The sequence below is a fragment of the Alternaria ethzedia genome (genome assembly GCF_023757985.1).
Source record: "Alternaria ethzedia strain BMP 0044 chromosome Unknown scaffold_30, whole genome shotgun sequence".
NCBI lineage: Eukaryota > Fungi > Ascomycota > Dothideomycetes > Pleosporales > Pleosporaceae > Alternaria > Alternaria ethzedia.
In genome coordinates this window covers 72,854-88,833 of record NW_026056223.1, presented here as the reverse complement: position 1 = coordinate 88,833, position 15,980 = coordinate 72,854, and the positions used below count along the sequence as shown (strand labels likewise).

At 52.2% G+C, this 15,980-nt stretch overlaps 4 protein-coding genes across 4 annotated transcripts; 1 reads left to right on the top strand and 3 right to left on the bottom strand.

Annotated features, from left to right (window-relative positions):
- Window positions 1-2,611: 2,611 nt before the first annotated feature.
- On the top strand, window positions 2,612-3,218 carry J4E87_008887 (uncharacterized protein; the record flags this gene model as incomplete). The annotated part of the gene is made up of 2 exons (XM_049380470.1): window positions 2,612-2,818; window positions 2,883-3,218. The coding sequence occupies 2 exons, from the start codon at window positions 2,612-2,614 to the stop codon at window positions 3,216-3,218; spliced, it is 543 nt and encodes a 180-aa protein (XP_049229745.1).
- A 1,118-nt stretch (window positions 3,219-4,336) lies between these two features.
- On the bottom strand, window positions 4,337-6,605 carry J4E87_008886 (uncharacterized protein; the record flags this gene model as incomplete). Its single annotated transcript, XM_049380469.1, has 2 exons — window positions 4,337-6,531; window positions 6,581-6,605. The coding sequence occupies 2 exons, from the start codon at window positions 6,603-6,605 to the stop codon at window positions 4,337-4,339; spliced, it is 2,220 nt and encodes a 739-aa protein (XP_049229744.1).
- Window positions 6,606-8,801: 2,196 nt separating this feature from the next.
- Window positions 8,802-10,669, bottom strand: J4E87_008885 (uncharacterized protein; the record flags this gene model as incomplete). The annotated part of the gene is made up of 2 exons (XM_049380468.1): window positions 8,802-10,544; window positions 10,643-10,669. 2 exons carry the CDS (start codon window positions 10,667-10,669, stop codon window positions 8,802-8,804), a joined length of 1,770 nt encoding a protein of 589 aa, XP_049229743.1.
- A 2,973-nt stretch (window positions 10,670-13,642) lies between these two features.
- J4E87_008884 (uncharacterized protein) lies at window positions 13,643-15,552 on the bottom strand (the record flags this gene model as incomplete). Its single annotated transcript, XM_049380467.1, has 3 exons — window positions 13,643-15,283; window positions 15,407-15,477; window positions 15,525-15,552. 3 exons carry the CDS (start codon window positions 15,550-15,552, stop codon window positions 13,643-13,645), a joined length of 1,740 nt encoding a protein of 579 aa, XP_049229742.1.
- Between the last annotated feature and the right edge of the window lie 428 nt (window positions 15,553-15,980).

Genomic DNA, 15,980 nt, shown 5'->3' with positions numbered 1-15,980 from the left:
GGTCCGTTTTGAGAATGAAGCAAGGACCGAGGCCTGGGAGGAGGAGCTGGAGCATTTGATCGAGGTTACGAAGAAGAAGGTGAAAAAAACAGGTCGAGCAACTGACGCAGAACGCAATAGGCTACAAGATCTTCTTGAAGAGCGGAAAAAGTGTCGACAGACTATTAAATATCACCAACGTCAGCGCCAAAGGCACGAAGACGGAGTAGAGTCAGGAAAGGCGAGATGGATAAACGCTTGGTTTGAAGTACAGCAAGAACTCGATCGCCTGTGGACGCACGCTGGCCAGATCCGGAGATATCGACCTGAGCAACTATCTGGGCGGCGTACTGCGGGGCAGGGACGCCGAGAGCCGCGCGCTCACTCAAGATCCAGAGACAGAAGATATCGGAGCTCACGCCGCGGAATTGGGCGGGAGGATAGATCACGAAGTCCCAATCATGCCCAACGTTCTCGTACTGAGTTTCGGTCCAGGTCTCGTTCTCGACCGCGAAGACAAGACAACAGATCCAGGCATCGTAGAAGAGAGCCTCATGCCCATGACCACGGAAGGCAGGAACGCTCGAATGGGCGAAGTCGTGGACAACCTCGCTATCGATCTCAGTCCCGCTCACGGTCGCAAAGGCATGGCCGTAGACAACACCATGACCGAGCTGAATCCGAGCATTCGCATGATGGTCTTGCGAGTCCACGTTCTCCGGCTTCATCTCATTCTCGTGCTCAGAGTGATGCGGAGTTGTGGCGTGTGGCGGGGTCCAATTGCGATACATGCGAGATCACCCCAGCCTGTCTGGAGATCACAGCGAAACCGTCTCTTGACTGGAATATACCAGATGACTATCGAGACGAAGATTGCCAGATCTCTGTGCGCGACGTTGTGCCAGCAGCAATCATGGCAGATGACGGGGAGCATTCATTCAGCGATATAAGCATCGACGATAGCGTCGAAGCATTGGCAGGCCAAGCTATTTGCCCCTCGGTACCAATGTCGCAACAGGCTCAGGACTTCAAAGACGGCCTGAGACAATTAACGTTGGAGTACAACAAGAGAGAGATGCCATCTCCAAAGCCGACCGAACCGTCTGAAGCTTTGCCTCATCGCCCCAGTGGCAATAAGCGGAAGCGGGAGGATCAGGAACTGAGTGAAAGGAAAGCTCGAAAAGTAGGCGAGTCTTTGACAGGTGAGAGTGAATACTCGGTGCGTGAAGTTCCGACCGTCGGATGGGCTCAGGAAGAGCCATGTGTGCAGGTAGCTGCGGGAAGGACTCCAGAGTCCATGAGAATGTCGATACGCGACTTTTTCAAGCCATATCAAGGCCGTGGTGAGAGTTTGTGTTGAATTTAGTTAGATTGTTGGATGCGAATTGTAGTCTGAACCCCAGACGAGTCTTTCCTGTTTTTTATGTGTGTTGGAGGCGCGGCGCACCAGGAGCGATCACGGGTAGGAGGTGCGATCGTGAGCTTATTCCAGACGATCAGTATGACTCGAAACTTTTTCGCGCGAATCGGTTGCCGCGATTGCTTTCTAAATCGGGTGCATGTTGCTGGAGTTATGGCGCGTAGGAGTTGGGATGATTAGGATGTTTGGGTGGCTCGAAACGCGCGCCGGCTCAACTTGCGGCCCGGCACCGTAATTTCTTGGCGTCCACGGGTCCCTTCTCAAGGGTCTGATCTCCACCCCACCATAGAGTACCTAGGTAGCTAGACATCTTCCACACCTCAATGCAAGCGTGTGAGCGACAACATGAATGCCGCTAGGACAAGCGTTCGAGTTCACACAATATCAGCTCAGAAATGGCTGGTAGACAAATCGCCCTGGGCAGCACTCGCGCCTAGACGTTCACTTTCATCTACGCTTGCGCGTCCTTCTCAGCCTGGTCCATCAATGGACTGGTCCACACATGGTTGCGATATTGATGCCGAGCCTTTGCATCGTTACAAAAAGGGTGGCTATCACCCCATTCACCTTGGCGATCGTTTGAGCAATGGCAGATACAAAGTCCTGCATAAATTAGGCTGGGGTGGATACTCGACTGTCTGGGCCGCGCGCGATATCAGGTCCCGATTTCTACGAAACATCGACGACTTGAGCTGAGATGCTACTAGGGACCAAACCTATGTCGCTTTAAAGATATCGGTATCCGAGACAATCCATCAAAATCGAGAGACTGCAGTCTTGCGTACAATAACGGCAGCGCAATCGCATCAGCCTGGCTACCAGCATCTCATGACAACGACAGATTCTTTCCAGATTAGTGGTCCAAATAGAAACCATGAGTGCCTGGTGCTAGAGTTATTAGGACCAAACGTGGCCGATTACCTCGACGCGCATTCCATGGAAAGGCTTCCTGGGAAGCTTGCGAAAACCATTGCGAAAGAAGCTCTGCTTGGTTTGTGCTACCTTCACGAGCGAGGGATTGCGCATGCAGGTACGGTATAATGTCAATGTTCACGTCAACTCTGCTCATCGTCCTTAGATCTGCACACCCGCAACCTTACATTCACAATTCCTTCGCTACAAGCCTTGCGAGAAGAAGATTTCCTCCGGAATCTTGGACAACCCGAAACAGGCACTGTACAAAGAAGAGATGGCCAGCCAATAGGGCCGAACATGCCTCGATATCTCGTCAGACCTACTTCCTACCCTATAGATATCAAGTCATCCTCCAACTCGATTAAGATCATTGATTTTGGTCAATCTTTCTTACACGACGAGTGTCCTGGCGCCCTGCGTACTCCGCTTCCCGTTCGCGCCCCGGAGATTATCTTCAAAGATAAGGTGGATTATCGTGTGGATCTTTGGAGTATGGGCTGTTTGGTGAGTCTGACTTTTGCCATGGAAGCCCCAGAGCGTCTCGATGGATAGCTGACAAGGTAGCAAGCTTTTCGAGCTCATTGTCGGACAGCCGCCGTTTGACAGCTTCATGACAACGCCTGCAAGTCTTGTGCGTGAGATGCTTGAGACAGTCAGCGACGATTTGCCGGATCGATGGAAAATGGATTGGCATGTCATGGAAAAGACATTGGATGAGAGCGATCCCACTAGCTCACTTCAAGAATGGTTGGAGGAAATGTACTTTGATGGGGAGAGGCGCGAGGATATGAGCCGAGAAGACATTTTGCGAGTCGGCGCACTCATCGGAAGCATGCTACGAATGGAGCCGTCCGCGAGGGCATCAGCAAAGGATGTTGTCCAGGATGCTTGGTTCCAGGGATAATAAGATATCTCAGGCATTGATCTAGTAGCAGGTCGCTGTCATGGCCTGACTATGAATGTGTTTTGGTAAGGGCATCGTGCTGCACGCAACGGTTTCGGCGCGACCCAGCAACTGCAACCATCGGACGCGATAATGGGAGGAATGATGCAGCAATTCATCGTTCCCACATAACTGTATGTAGTGGTAGACAATTAACATAATCATTCTGAAGCCATCGGAGTTTGATCATAAAATTAGAGAAACAGAACATGATGATTGCGAGGCTATGAGTGATGTCATGACACGTGCTTAGTGTCTTCGTGCGCCTCGTTTTTGGATTAGCTTCAGGCGATCATCTCGGAGTTCTCGCCCCTGCGCCCCTCGACTACCTTTACCTCTTATTATATCAAAATCGGATCGGCTATCGCATAGTCCATCGCTCTTCAGATGGTTATCAGCTCCTCTACGCCTCATTTCTCGTCGCATGCGACATGTGTGGATACAAGGCCACGAGAACACGTCTTTATTGGGACTTTTCAGTCCCGAGTCCGCCGCACCAGCAGAGTCTGAAGACTTCACTTATCCCGTGTTATAGGCCGCACGAATCAATGAGAACCACAACCCAAGTTGCGACGGGTCCTAGAATTTGTTTGAAACCAACACCCGACAGCTGGCGGCCGATGTTGCGGCCGCAGCAATTAGGCTTGTTTGACCATCGTCAACGCAGTTGTCATACGAACAGGGAGCATTGACTGAGGCTATCACGTTGCGATACCCCTGTTAAAGCTCTCATACACTGCACTTTGAACAACGAGGTCACTTAACGTTGGGGTCTTGCAGTCAGGAAATCACACAAAGAACCACGCGGGCATCGTCTCGTCCCTCGGTCGTCAAGGAACGTCGATAACAAAAGCTTGAACGAAACACATCGCGCCATCAAGAATCCTACGCTTCATTGTTTTACATCATTTACAATGAACAAGGCCTCGCTTTATATCTCGGTGGTAACAAGCCCATTTCTTCAATCGAAGCTCAGCGTAAGGTATATCGAGAATACCTCTTGAGATGAGATACCGACATCGACCCATATACGCGCTTCGGATTCGGATGCCAGGGTAACAAAGAGGCCTCTTGTACTCTCAACCATAGTTGAGTAAATCCCCGTTCTGGTACTCACCACCCTGCTCATGCCTGCCACGACCACCATCGTCCTCGTAGTGTTCACGCTCGGGACGGCGGTCCTGGTCGTGGTCGTGATCGCGCCGCTCAGGATGCTGGTACGCGCCACCCTGTTCAGCTCTGTCACGGCCACGATCGTCCTCGTAGTTCTCACGCTCGGGGTTGCGGTTGTCGTCGTGATCGCGCGACGCATGGTTATGGATAACGTGAGGCTGATATCTTCCATCTTGCATCACGTTGTTCACTGGCATGAAGACAGGACGGTTGATATTGTCGCCGAGACGCGTGTCGGCAGGGCGGTCGTGGCCTTCTTGCTGATGATTGGGTGGATCAGGTTGCGCTGATCTACCAGGGTAACCTCGAGCATAGTCTCCGTTTCGGTCGGCTTGACGTTCACGAGGTAGTGGACTTCGCGACCGACTACGTTGCCGTCCAGGACCACGTGCGGGACGATCGCGAGGCCTACCGCCACCTGTGCCACGAGGACCAGTAGGGATCTGGGGGGATGAAGGTGCATCTTGGAAGGCAAACACTTCTCCTCCCGGCGCTGGGACGTACGGGGGAGGTGCTGGCATTCGGTACGCTGCAGGGAACAGCTTTGGCTTGATAGAGCCGGTTGGTTGCTGCCGCGGATAGTGGTTATTCTCCAAACCTCGCCGTACTGCACCCTCGTCGACTCCAGATGGGGTTGGAGGCATGTACTTAAGCTCGGCAAGCCCAACAAAAGCGGCATTGCGAACCCACTTAACCATATGAAGACTGTCGTCTGTGAGATATCCTGCGAATATGAAACCCTGAGTGGGTATGACTTCGTTGGCAACAAGTACATTGAAGTTGCAATGTGTCTTCAACTCCTGAACTGACCAGCCTTCATCTTCCTTTGGATGCATGAGGATATTGTCATGGGGGCTATGTTTCCTTGAAACATCTTCGGGCCAACCTCGACGGTCAAATGGAAGTAGTCGCATGAATTGCCAACGGTTCCCAGGGTGTATCTTGCCCAGATCATGGCCTTGAGAAGTCCGGCCCCAAGTAACTAGGACTACGTTGGGGAAGACTTTCTGGACTAAGCAAATCCTCCATCCTGAGAGAGCTTTGCCATGCGCAGTCAAACCACATTTGTCCCCCAAGACCTGTTTTGGGTCCACCGCGTACTCGGAAGTACGAAACCAAAAGAGCATGCCTTCCCAAAACACCTCGTCGAGACGTTGCCGGATGGGTTGTGGTACATGAGTGGATTGCTTAGACATGATCATCGTTGTCAAGCCATCATATTGTGGGAACAAGAGCCCGGCAAGGTCAGGCATTTCGAGACCAAGATTTCCGCGCTTTATGCAACCGCCATTGGAAGCCCACCAAGAAGCAAAGTCTTGAATGAGAGACAGCATCTGCCTCTGACCATGTGGTGTACTGAAGTCAACGATGAGGTTTGGCCTTTGTTGTGCGCTTCCATACGCTGCTAGGAACTGCATGACTTTGCTTGTCTTGAATGTATGCTCGGTATCCGCTCGTGGAATGGTAATAGGTGCATCAGTGGAGCTTAGGGGTGACTCCCGCACGACGACATCTTGGTATGATTGACCCTCACGACTACTACCACTAGGGCTGAGCTCGACTGGAGAGGGGTGTTCAGACGGTGGGCGAACGGTAGTCGCATGCACGTTTCCTCGGATATTGGCAATCGGCTCCCGCGCTTCATGAGACCCTGCGATCTGGTGTTGAGGAATGGCGGCTGGGCTATGTTCTCCCTGGCAAAACTGTGAAGGAGCTACGTTGGTATCCGGACGAGACTGCGGCTCGGGTGGCGCGCGACTGGTTGTTTGCCTGCCATGAGGTCGTGTAGGTTGCTCTCGAGAAACAACAGCAGGCTCGCGCTCTTCTTGAGGAAACTCTGAAGGTGTATGATACCCGTCTTGGCTATCAACACTCGCTTCGCGTGCTTCCCGTTGTGGTCGCGGAGAAGGGGCGTGAATCGGCTGCGGAACGCGCTCGATGTTTTGTTCAGGTTGCGGGGGAGGGCTGGCCGGGCTCAGTGTCGAGCTTTCCGCCTCGGTGACTACGGCCTCCTCGAGTTCGATTGTCGCGAATTTCTCATCGTCGCGTTGCTCAAAGACCCTGGAGCGTGCCCCTCGCGATGCCTGTGGGCTATCCTTGTCTGTTTTAATTAGTAAAGTGCTGAAATATGTAGAGACATGAAGCCTTACCTTGTTGACGGTGACGATCCGCCATGTTCAGCGGACTTGAAACGTGTAACCGGCTTGTGTATATGCAATGTTCGAAGGGGTTGTGATAGTTTGGTTGAGAGCTTGGTTGTCTAGAAAGGTCTTTCCGAGAAGGAATAGTGAAATGCGGAGTTGATGTAGTAGATTGCGGTGCACTGACTCTCAATGGGTACATCAGCAGGGCGAGCTCTGTGTTCCGATGAAGACCCAATTCATTGTAGTCAGCGCGTTTCTGACGTAGTGCACAATTGGCAGAACCCGATCCGCGCAACGCGTCAGTGAATGCTGCATGATCGTCGTGTAATTGTGTCTGCCACTGCCGCTTAGATGGAACAGATCGAATTGACATCCGCATTTGATACGCTTAGTGGGTTTCGATGGCTTTGAATTTATCTAAGTCTCGCTTCTGAGCTTCAAATGGTAGCTAGATCGTGGTGTATCAGGTCCTCTCGAAAAGGGAAGCAACGTCAACACAAGAGCGGGTGGTAGCCAATCAGATTGCGCAGTCATACATGCAGAGCGTTCTACTTGAACCTTCTGATCATTGCGTGGCTGGCCGGACTAAAAAACCCTTTGTTTTAAAATCACAAAGCGGCGTCGTGGTCAAAGAAACTTGCTAGCTTTGTCGTTGTACTTAAAAGTCCGGAAGCTTCGCGCATCTTGTCGAGTTCACGTTCACCTCCCAAGAAAAATAGAGTCATGTACGACAACGCAGAATTAGAGACGACACACTCGGAACAAGCATGTCGGAATTGGATTCATTCGACGGCACATATCTCGACATCGAACAGTGCGCGTCCGCGACTTAAGAGAGTACGAGACGGTAGGCGCGAAACTTGGGCATTAGTTCTAACAGGAGAGCTCGAGGGAAAGATTGAGACGGCTCTTGCGTTGGGACGTAGTTATATCCAGGGAGTTAAGAACGTCAAGAAATGGAAGCACGAACTGCTCTTGGAGCAAGCTGACAACACTGGATCTTTGGAGGCGATCACGCATCGCTTGAACGTCAAGCGATCAGAGATACAGCCGAACAAAGAGCCAACTATGTTACAAAAGAAGACATTGGCGAACTTGGCCCAAGGTGTCGAACGACTCAAAGCCAATCAGAATCTCTGGAACGAAAGGATAGCTACTTGGGATAGAAATGTTGCGCGCGGCTTGGATAGGTGGCGAAAGGCTTGGACTGAGGTCGACAAGATTCTAGCCAAAGTATGGACAGATGCAGGGCGGTTAGTGGCGGACGATGATTCGGATGCGGACAACGAAAGGCCGCCTAGAGCGACTGAGTCAAAGAACGAAGTCGGACGAAACGGAGGCCGGGCGACTATACCTGGCGAAGAAGTGCCGTTAGCTGCACCGGAGGCAGAGCCCGCTCGACAAAGGCAGGCAGGAAGGCGAAGAAGCGATATCTCGGAATGGCAAAACAGTGTCCAAGCCCAAAGCCCCACGGAACTCGACAAGGGGAAAGGTGTAAATACTCATCACAGGCATCCCACAGGACGACCCTATAACAATGGGGATTTTCAAACATCTCCGAGCTCGTCCCAACACTCTAATGAGTATCCGCGAAGACCGTATCGGGCATATTCGTCGCGCCCGCCGCCGCCGCCACCGCCGCCGCCGCCCCCACCACCACGTCATGGCCACGATGTCTCCATGCCCAGCCACGCGCGACAACAAGCGCATGATCGTGACGCGCATCGGGAACGACGAGACCGAAGTCGGTCAAGCAGTCCAGGACGCGAACGAGGTACATCTAGAGACGCACCAGGATATCGGGAACGTAATCATCGCGAAAGTCAGCAGCATAGAACTCGCGATGAAAGCGCCCGGAGGATAAGAAGTCGAAACCCTCCTGAAGACGGCTGGAGGGGCTGTGGTAGATAGAGTGCTTTGTGAGAAGTTTGCTAGTGGGTATCTTGTGAGACATTGTGTAGCAGGGCAGTGTCGTTACTTTGCTAATTCCATGAAAGATTAATCATACTGTGATTTAAAGCTAATTTTGTTAATGCGATGAGACCTAGAAACATGAGATCATGACTTATTAGGCGGCAGCGCGCCCAGACAACACTGGCGAGACACTATATAGAAGAGAGACCGTAAGACTAGCTATTCCATGACGCACGGTGAACAAATCTGTCACTGCGTTACGAAGCAACCATATACCTCACCTTCAAAGCCCACTCCGTAGCTACGAGCAGAGCTAATCATCCCCATCGGTACGTCTCCTCTCTGGACTGGATTGCGGGCTCGATACCGGGTGGTTGAGATTGAGGGACTGGTTCTGCTCTGTCACATTGAGGATGGCATTGGTCATGACTCCATCGTGCTGATGTAAAGTTTGTGCCATGGCAGGTTGGGTGGTAATCGAAGCGATCTTGGGCATGGTGTTAGCATGAGAAGAGGCTTCTCGGTGGCCGATGGCTGGTGTACCGGCCTTTTCGCCCCGAAAACTTCGACCTGCCCTCACCGCACCCGTAGCATGCGCTAATGCACGCTGTTGCGGGTGCGATACTGGGCTGAAAAGAGTGTGAGGCATGACGTTAGACGGACTGACCTTGCTGACGCATTGGCTTCGAGGGTGATCAACCGAAGACCGGGCTTGTTCCTCATTGGAATTTGTCGTTGAGTACGCAGAGCTGAACGCGCGTGACTTTTGGAGAAGATTTGCGGAATCTCTCACGGGATCTTTCGCGGTAGTCCCTTTGGAAGGATGGACGCGCAGTTGATGGAACAACCTGTTACCTGTTCGCTCAGCCTTTGGAAGAGGCATGGCACTCCGAGGATAGGGGTCTACCAGTTCCAGGCCGCGCTTCACCGCAGCCTCATCCATGCCTTTTGGGTGTGCGACAAGTTTTCCATCTGGGCTGTTTGCATTGGCTTTCAGTCCAAGGAAGAGGTCGCGACTGTGCTTATCAAGTTTTCCCGCAGGTAACATCTCCTCGCTAGGGTAGTGTGGTACTACATCTATTGCAGAGAAGTGTGTGTGTGCACCGATAGCCTTGTCATCGTAATCCGGGTCGGGAATATATGTCAGTGACGCGTGAAGTGAATCGTTATGCTTAGCTCGCATGCTTCGTGGCAGTCTCCCGTGTTTATAACTGTGAAGATGTAAGTACATCCAGATGTCGTCTTTGTCTAGACGCGACAGCCCCTTTCCGCCACTAAGTCGGCAGACCGTCGTCCAAATACATCGTGGAGTCACTTTTGTGACAATGTGCAGACGCCAGGCAGCACAAACTAATCCTTGTGGGCTTGGGGCGGCCTTTATACCCGGCTTCAGGTTTTGGTCGGCTGCGAACTCTGTCGAGCGATCCCAAAACATATCTCCGATTGCGAAGTGATGGGTATAATCGAGTTCCAACCGCTTCGGAATGCTGCTGGCATAGGGCGACGCGATGATAGTAAATATACCTTCATACTCGAGCGAGGGATCTACTAGAGCTGCAAGCCCAACGATCTCAACACCCAGGACTCCTATGTCGCGGACCTCAGTCACGCAAGGAACAAGCATACCAAGCACGTCTCGTAATTGACTCAGTACGGCCTTACGTTCAAGGTCACTGATTGCCGAAGATGTATCTTCCATGGATGCAACAATCTCATCAGTGACCGCTGCAACGTCCGCCATGATCCGGAAGATATCCGGGGTCTGTCCGCCGGAGTGTGCTAAAGGTGGTGTGCGTAGGCCATCCGATGTTGATGGGCTTTGTGGCGTGTTGTTGGTTTTGACGCGGACTCGTTTCTCGTCTTCGTCAGGATCGTGTTCGCGAGGCCGTTTCATGGAAGTTAATTGAAGGCCTGGCTGAATCTTCCTGACGGTCGACTTTGGCTGGTTGTTGCCAGTGCTATCATTCGACTCGTGGTAAGTAGCTTCGCTATGCTTCAGCTCTTCAATAACGAATACATCAGTTGTGATCTCGGCATCATCACCCGAATTGTCAGCCTATGTTATGTCAGTCGCTTTTGATGCGTGTGCTGGGAGATGTATATGCAGTGCAGAGATTGAAACAGTCAATCGGGTGACTAGAACTTTGTACGTACCGAAGACTCATGCCCAGATGTTTGCATATTAAGGCGGGTGTGCGGTATCCACTGTGTTGAATATTGGTGACCAGAAGATAGTGTCTCCTTCGTATCCGTATTTCTTGTTAGACGTTGGTTGGGTGGTGGTGTTTTGCCAGCGTTGGCTGTGTAGTTAGGCAGAGTACGGAGTCAATTAAAAGACCCGAGTAGAACTTCTTTCGTAGTAGAGTGGAGCGCAAACTGGGTGTGGCGCAAGAGCACCCGTGCCTTGTAATGAATTCGAGCGTTCAGCGCACGTGACCAGAGTCAACGGTGTTCGAGACTGTAGTGAAAGTCGTACCATACTTCACGTAGTGCAGGTTGCGCTGTTTTGACAACCATGGGTAATGATTGGATGTAGCTCGTCCAAGGTAAGTAGTTCCCATACCAGGGGCATATTCATAACGGAAATGGTCGCCGAGGCTACATCAGACTTTTGCTTGCGTGTTTCAGCGGGAGCTACCCGAGGCACCCGCATCCAATATTGTATGGAACCAAGATCGAGGCTGAATAGCTCCCTTGAAAGCATGCTTTGTCTTGTTCGTAGTCCTTTGTTCGCTTGTCTGAACTCTTGTTGCCGTATATAAAAGACCGTCCGTTCCGTTCTTTCATCGACGAACTTTATCTTAATTGACAGGAAGAAGAAATCTCACCATCATCTCTACGGCCAGAACCAGTGAAGATGCCTTACCATGCAGGACATCCGCCCACGAAAGAAGAAGCTATCGTCGCCCGTTGGGCGGCCCCAACCGCGGCCCGTAACTACACGCGAAAAAGTCCGAAGCTGACAGAGATCCAAGAAGGTGATGATAGCACCCTTGCTTTGACACTCTGTCGTGATCTGGCAATGAGGTTTCAACGAGCGCTTTCCTTGGGCCGGCAGCACAGATTGTCTACTCAATTCACTAAAGCTAAGATGAAGGAGCTCAAGACAGAAAGACTTGACAACGCAGGTCTGGTCGAAACACTTGAGTTTGAGCTGCAGCTCAAAAAGAGGGAGCTTGAGCAAGCTCTTGTGCCAAGCGACCGGCAGAGGGAAGAGCTTAGAATCTTGGCCAAAGACTTCCATCGCATGCGCAACAATAAGGACGTGATTGAGAGAAATATCGTCATTCTAGACGAAGGTGACAAGAAGGAGATAGAGAGATGGAGAGATGCGTGGTTTGAAGTGGATAAGCTGCTAGATAACGTATGGATGGAAGCTGGTATATTGAAGCGATATGAAAGCACCGGCGAGAATCGACCTGGAAGACCGGCGGCCACTTTTGACAATCGAATCAATGATGAACAGGGCCAGACTCACGGCGATGGGACGAATGGCAGAAGCCGCGCAGAACAAAGGGATCGATCCCGTTTCAGACGCAGAGAATCGACGGAAGCCGCGACACTTCGAAGAGAAAGACGCGCGGACCGGACGGGAGTGATGTACTACAGCGATCGGTCGGACGAGCAAGATGACAGTTCCGATCAAGTCGAAGAGAATCGCAAAAGATGCAGCCGCACTGTGGAGAGGAGAAGAGAGCAACGAGTTACTAGGCAGGAGCATGAAGGTGGAAGAAGAAGCAGTCCACGCCTACGCTCGCGAGAAGCTGTAGATCGACGAGGGGAGACCGGGCAAAGAACGAGGGATTCTCCGAGGCCGAGAAGTCGGAGTCGGAGTCGGAGTCGATCACCCTCCTTGGATCAGAATCGAGAAAGACGAGAACGTGGTCGAAGAGATTCTCGTGATGGCCTAGAGAGGGGAGAGTATCGTGACCGCGACGGCGTGGTCCGACGCTACCCCCGGTGAACGCAGGCGTCCCTCAGGCGATCACCGTAGATAGGCCATCCAATCCCTTCGCAGTCGCTGCAGGAGAGACGTAACCAACAGGGAACTGCGCGGAAGGCCCGGCTAGGGTGACAGAGTTGGGCTTCCTCCTATGGACGATAGCTATCAACGCCAGCAGAGCTGTACGCAAGCGGAGGCGAGAGGACAGCCCTCAAGCACGATGGTCGCAACTATATTGTGCTTGACGAATGCATCGTGTACGACGCAAACTGTCAAGCGCAGCAGAAGCTGATTGCCATGTATTCCACCGAATGCACCTCTAAGGTATGCTGGTATCAGATGTGGTGCGGTACGTAGGTCGAAACCGAGCGGTGGAGTTCTTCGAGACTCGACGTTGGTGACGGGATGGCGCAAGTCAATGATAAGTTGGTGTACGGCTTGGGTGAACTATCGGACTAGAATTTGACCAACATGCTAGTAGGAGATAGCGAGCGCTCCTGGGAAAGATCAGCACAAGTAAAAGAGTATCTCTAGTCAGACCTGTACAAAGAGCAGATAGCAGTTAAAGTAACATGAAATGAAATGAACGAAGAACTTGAGTCTTAGTACAATGCTCTGCTCAGGTGCCTCAACATGACACCGAACTTCAAGAGACTTTCGATGCAAGCGGGCGTCTGTGCCGGGCGCGCAAACTTGTGGTCCTTCGTCGCCTTTTGGCGTTCATAATTTACAGAAGGAAGTCATCGCATCCGATCAAAGACACGACAAATCAGTGAAGTAGGGCTGCTGTTGTGAACGTAGGGTGTATGGGTGCAGTAACAGCGCGAGTGGTGAAAGGACGCTGGACTCTCGCTTACGCGTGACTTTCGCGTCATGGCCCGTGCACTGACGTCACCACTGGCTCTTCTCTGCCCGATCTCCACATACAAGCAAGCAACTTAGCATTCACTCACGAGAACATTAGATGACATCTTCCATTGGCAACAATGTTACTTTACACAAATCCGACCAGCTTTGCTTCCAAAGTTTTGGGAAGCTCATATCAGCTGAGTCCGCCTTAATACAGGGCATGTACGACGAGCGCACTGAGACGAAGTGCTCGAAACACCTTACCTTGCCCAGCTTCCAACAAGTTCTTCCGTCTCCTCTTCTCCATATACCGTCGCGCTTTCTCTTCGCCAGAGCCCTCCAGGAAGTACTGAATCGCAGCATTAGGAGCGATCGTAATAACCACCAAGGCCACGCGATCCGGAAGGACCTTCGTCGTCGTTCTTGCGGTCAGTCCGGCCTCTAGACTCCCGGCAGTGATAGTTGGGGCTAATGTACACACTACCGGCCGTGATGCCTTGAACAGCATTGTTCCAGGACTGATCAACGCGGTCGGTCCGGCCTCTAGACTCCCGGCCGTGATAGTTGGGGCTAATGTACACACTACCGGCCGTGATGCCTTTAACAGCATTGTTCCAGGACTGATCAACTTCTGCGGTGTGGTCCCCGCGAGGGGCATCAGCCTTGCTTCGGTCAACGTCGTCATGTTGGACGGCCCTCTTTCCCTGGGGCGGTCGCGGTTGAGAGCTCGTAGTATCCGAGCCACGAGGGCGCTGTGGCCGATCTTTCTCGTAAAATGCGGTTTTTGAGTAACCACGATCCTGTCGAGATGAAGCCCGGTGGTCTCGACCTCGTCTATCATCAGAGCGGCGGCGATGCTCGGAACGCCTACGATCCTTGTCCGACTCGTCGTCATACGGGTGATGTTGAGGAGTCTCAGTTTGACGAGGGGGTGGCCGCCGGTCAGGTCGTGGATACGCTGCGAGGCCCATGGCGATACGGCCATCGTCTATAGCATCCCAGTTGATTGAGTCATAGAGTCCGTGATTCAGTTTGTCGTTTCGCTGCGATGTTGTCACTCGCTTGCCAATCGTCTCCAGCAGAGTGACACTGGCTTCATCGAGATATCCGGCGAAATCCCAGTCTTTTGTGAGTGTGCATCGACTGGACGCGCCTGCAAGCACGTATGACATTTCCGAAATGCGAACTGGCTTCATTGCCTGGCTTGTGTCCACTTTGAGAACGCCATGAGGGCCATGGTTGGTGGGGTTTCGGTCGCGAGCATCAGCTACACGTAGCCACTGCCAGTATGTATCCCGCGGTATGTACGGAGCGTGGAGCCCTCGCTCACCGTGAGTCTCCACACACGTAGTCAGAAACTCGTTGTCGCCTACAATGGCGCGAACGATATGAAACCGCCGTTCCGTGGAGACCTTTCCCAGTGCAGTACCAGCGGCGTCGTTTCCGAGAGGAGTACCTTCGTCATAGGAGAACCCCACTGTTCGCTCCCTAAAGACCATACCGACCTTGACTCGATGTTCAAGAGGCATCTGGGGTACACGCGGGATGCTCACGGCTGATTTGCTGAACATCATGAATACGCGGTCGTGGAACGCTGGGTTCAGATGGACAGCAAGGCCCTTGATCACCGCACCAAGGTTAGTATGGATGAAGACCACATTGCGCCGCAGTATCTCGGCGATGTCTTCCGTCATGAGGTCGCTGAATCTACCCGGAAAAGAGGTTAGACGATCGGTCATCCAGACCTCATCTGTCTTTGCTCGGCGTGTGAAGTAGGATGCTTCCGCCGCGCCCCCGTGCTTTGTTGTCCTTGGGCGTTTGGCTGGATGTGTCTCACTGCCAGTCAAGATGGCGCTCGGGTCACCCTCAACTTCAATATTGCTGACATCGTACGACTCCTCGTCGAAGTCATCAGAGGGGCCAGAAGTCACTTCCGTGTGTTTGCGCTTTTTCGAGACATCGGGCGTAGTTCCAAACGCGGGGATAGCAGGGGCTATATCATCCTTCAATACATTAGCTTTGCTCGCGGGGTTAAATATATTGCTTTGACGGAAAAGAGGTACGTGAGCAAAGCTGGGTTGATGCTCAGGGGAGCTTTTATTGATAGTGGCGAGATGTCATCGTACCTCGTCATAGTTGAGTTGGGGTGTCGCAGGCTGGTATGATTGAACCAGGGGAATTTTCGATGCACTGAAACCTGAAAGCATGTCAGCGACATCGAGAGAGTAATGTAGTATATCGTACCTTGTCCGCGCCCGTCCGGATCAGTCATCTTGGAAGTTCGGTCTTGTGTACTATGATTGCAAGGGTAAACAGATAGCGCTAGCAGAGTGGGGTGGTATCGAGCAAAGGGCGAGCACTTGACTCTGTATATCCCCAGATGAGTTGGAGCCTAAACCACGGAGTGAATTTCGAGAGGCCGAAAGACTCCGTGGTGCCAAGCCTGCACCGTGACCTTGACGCCCTCGGAAGTGAGTAAAATTGCGCACGGCCCCGGGATAGTATGGTGTTGAGAACCTTCGGATGACGTTGGATTACACAAAACGCTGTACATGGAACGTGGTTACGTCCATGTCAAGGTGGCCAAGAACGTGAGTTCATGTCCTTTGTTGAGCGACAATAGTTGTGTCCTTTGTTTGAATACACGCCTTCCTCAGCTTTACAAGTTGCTTGGGCCTCCCAGGTCTCAGCCCGCAATGA